Source organism: Octopus bimaculoides, chromosome 10 (genome assembly GCF_001194135.2).
Source record: "Octopus bimaculoides isolate UCB-OBI-ISO-001 chromosome 10, ASM119413v2, whole genome shotgun sequence".
Taxonomy (NCBI): Eukaryota; Metazoa; Mollusca; class Cephalopoda; order Octopoda; family Octopodidae; genus Octopus; species Octopus bimaculoides.
In genome coordinates, this window is record NC_068990.1 from 15,595,532 (window position 1) to 15,599,104 (window position 3,573).

At 34.1% G+C, this 3,573-nt stretch overlaps 1 protein-coding gene across 1 annotated transcript in view; it reads left to right on the top strand.

Moving 5' to 3' along the window:
- Nucleotides 1-3,573, top strand: part of LOC106880728 (uncharacterized) — a 35,405-nt gene that overhangs the window by 28,318 nt on the left and 3,514 nt on the right. The window contains exon 4 of the mRNA XM_014930806.2: nucleotides 92-246. Coding sequence (XP_014786292.1) covers nucleotides 92-246 — 155 coding nt within the window. The remainder of the gene's footprint in view (nucleotides 1-91; nucleotides 247-3,573) is intronic.

Consider the following 3,573-nt stretch of genomic DNA (forward strand, 5'->3'; position numbering starts at 1 on the left):
ATATATATATATATATATATATATATATATATATATATATACACCAAGAATGATATATACAGATGTCTTACCTTTTAAATGTGTTTTTCAGACAAATAAAAGAGTTTCAATTAATAGAGTATGAAATAAACCAAAAGATTCATTTTAATCCATGGGAAGAAAAAATTCAGGATATAAGTTGCAGTGAAAACAAGAAGATGAGCCAAACAACCAACAATATGAATTGTATTAACAACAATCCACAAGGTATGCCATGATTTTATTTTATTTTATAAAACCCCTTATAAAATCCCTTATTAAAAACATATCGGAGGAAGACAAAATATCATCCAAGCAACAGTTAATGAAAAACCCAGGTGCATTTCACCATTTGCTACCAGGATAATTTTCTTCTCTCTCTTATATATATTGTTCTTTTTTAACAAATCATGCTTATAAGAGAAATTACTGGCTTTGTGCCAAAATTCGAAGCCATTATTACAGTGGTTCTTAACCTTTTTGGAGGTACTGAACCCTACAAGCTTCATCAGTGCATTCCCTGAAGCCTTTGTAATTGAAAAAAAAAAATGATTTCTGCAAAACATATATTTTATTAGTGCACAAAATGAACCATGATCAGTTGCCCTGATAATAATTATGTTCAAAGAACAAAACCAACAAAATAATTGAATTTCACACGAAAACGTAACTCAATGAATATTTACTGCAAATAAATAAGACTTTTGCTGTTGCCTTTCAGATTCAAGTTCAGAAATGCATATAAATGCAATTGAAACACGTGTTGGACAATTGTTACGAATAAACTAACTGGAAATAAACAAATTTTGAATGTTCAAGTTCTTCATTCTCCTTATCAATATATAAACTTCTTACCATACAGCCACACCTGCACCATGCATATATTTTCAAAATGAAATGAGATAATTTGAAAAATGTGTGTGTGTGTGTGTGTGAGTGACTATATTAGATAATACATCCTTCTATTTTTGAGACCGTAAAGTGTAATTTAATTCTTAAACAGTAGAAAAAGGATGCCTAAATGTGTGTGCCAAATGGGCAAAAAACAAAACGATCTCTTTTGCTTAGGATAATTTTTATGCTTATTTTCTCTTTAAATAAGTACAAAATCTATGAAAATGGTATTTTAACTCTCTTGGAGAATAAAAATAAAGACAAAGGGCAAAAAACTCATTTGAGCATAAATTCATTTGAGATTCTCACATTCTTGTTATCAAACGAACGCATAAATGGAGAAAAATTGGTGCAATTTTTCCATCTAGAGCTAGTTGAAGCATCACTTTCTTCTGTGCTATCTCAATCAACATCATCATCATCATCATCATCTTCATCATCTTCATCATCATCATCATCATCTTCGTCATCATAATCATTACCATCACCATCATTATTGTCATCCTCATCATTGTTGTTATCATCATCATCATCATCATCATGATCCATCATTATCATCATCAACATTGTAACTGTCATCGCCATCATCATCATCATCATCATCATCTACTTCTCCTCATCTGACAACGATGGAAAGTAAGAAAAAAACGTCACCATTGCTGTATTAATCATCTGTTTGCAACTTGGTTTCTTCCATCGATAAAGGACCACTTCTGCTTGTGTGCCTTCAACAAAATACATGCTTGAACGCCAACTGATGACAGCTATATCCATACGAAAATTTGAAACATCAATTCATGATGTCCACTACTTAAGGATTAAAGGAGATTTGGCTACTATTTCTTGCAACTTAAGCAACCACACAGAAACTGTCACATTGTCTCATCCCTGGGGAGGTCGTTATTCCTTTTGAAAGCAACAAGATTTAATGTATGACTGTAGAATATTTTGTCAATTTGCAGTTTATTTATCATTTTTTTATATCTGAGATCAGAGATACTGATATAGTAACAGTTAATAGGATTTATTGATCTCTTTCCAGTGAAATCTAACATCTCCTCTATCACAATAATATTCTATTATCAGTGAATATTATCTCAATTTAGCATCTATTCTCAAAAGTTAAGTGAACAGAGCTGATGTACACTAAAGTATCTTGCACAGAAACATAAAATAATTGCAACAGATCTGAACTCAGATTTAGGCATAGCTCTTAAGGGTAGGCATAACTATGTGCTTAAGAAGTTTGGTTCTTGACCATGTGGTTTTGGATTGCATGGAATCTTGCACAGGCGTCTTCTGCTGCAGTCTCAGGCTGACCAAAACCTTGTGAGTTGATCAGGTAGATAAAAACTGAAAGAAGCGCAATATGTGTGTACGCGTGTGTGTATATGGCTTTGTTAGTTTATATATGTGTGTATGTGTGTATATGTGTGTATATGTGTTGGAGACCCCCTTCAGTCACGAATGACCATGGGATTGCACCTAGAAAGTTACCCTCTGAGGCACAAGTCTGGGAAAGGTTGTTTATGGAAGACCAGCAGTTGCCCATGCATACCAGCCTCCCCTCTCCACACCACTGATGTTATCCAAGGGAAAGGCAAAGGGGCCGATACAGTTTGGCACCAGTGGTGTCACAACTCATTTCTACAGCTGAGTGAACAGGAGCAACGTGAAATAAAGTGTCTTGTTCAAGAATACAACATGCAGCCTGGTCTGGGATTCCAACTCACAACCTCATGGCCATAAGCTCTACACTCTAACTACTGAGCCATGTGCCTTCACATATGTGTATATGTGTGTATATGAATATATGTGTATATATGTGTATATATGTATGTGTAGGTATGTGTGTATATGTATGTATATGTGTGAATATATGTGTGTATATGTGTATATATGTGTGTACATATGGCTTTGTGTCTTCCAAGAAATATGGAATAAGAAATCTTTTTCTTGAAAAACAGGTTAGTGTTAGTGACAGGAAATGCATCCAGCTGTAAAACAATACTTCAATAATATATCCATCTAACCCATGCTAGCATGGAAAAATGGATCTAAAATGAACTAATTCCATGAACAGATAGTTTTGAATACTGATTTGTAGTGCTGTGTACTGTTTTAATTCTCCTGTAAATTATCAAAGACATGAAGAGTCCTACAAGAAACTTTAATTTCATAGACTCAAGGTTGGGATTTGATAGAATGAGCAGAGTACTGTGTAAAATGCTTTGCAGTATTTGGTTGTGTCTTTTTACATTCTGAGTTCAACTCCGACCAAAATCAACTTTGCCTTTTCATCTTCCAGAATCATTAAAGTAAGAATCAATCAAATCCTGAGATCAATATTCTTTTATTCTTTTATTTGAAGTTACAGAGGATGTAAATACACCAACACCTGTTGTGTTGATGGGGGGACAAACACAGACACACAAACAAATGCAGACACACACACACACATATATATACATATATATATATGGGCAAAACTACGTGGACATTCCGGATTTCAACTGAATGATCCATATATCTTGATTTGTCCTGTTTGCCATTGTTGTGCTTTCGTTCTTTTCCTGCATGTTGTGTTTTGACAGTTTCCACTTGTGTTTTTTTCTGTTCTACCTTTTCTCTCTCTCTCTCTCTCTCTCTCTCTCTCTCTCT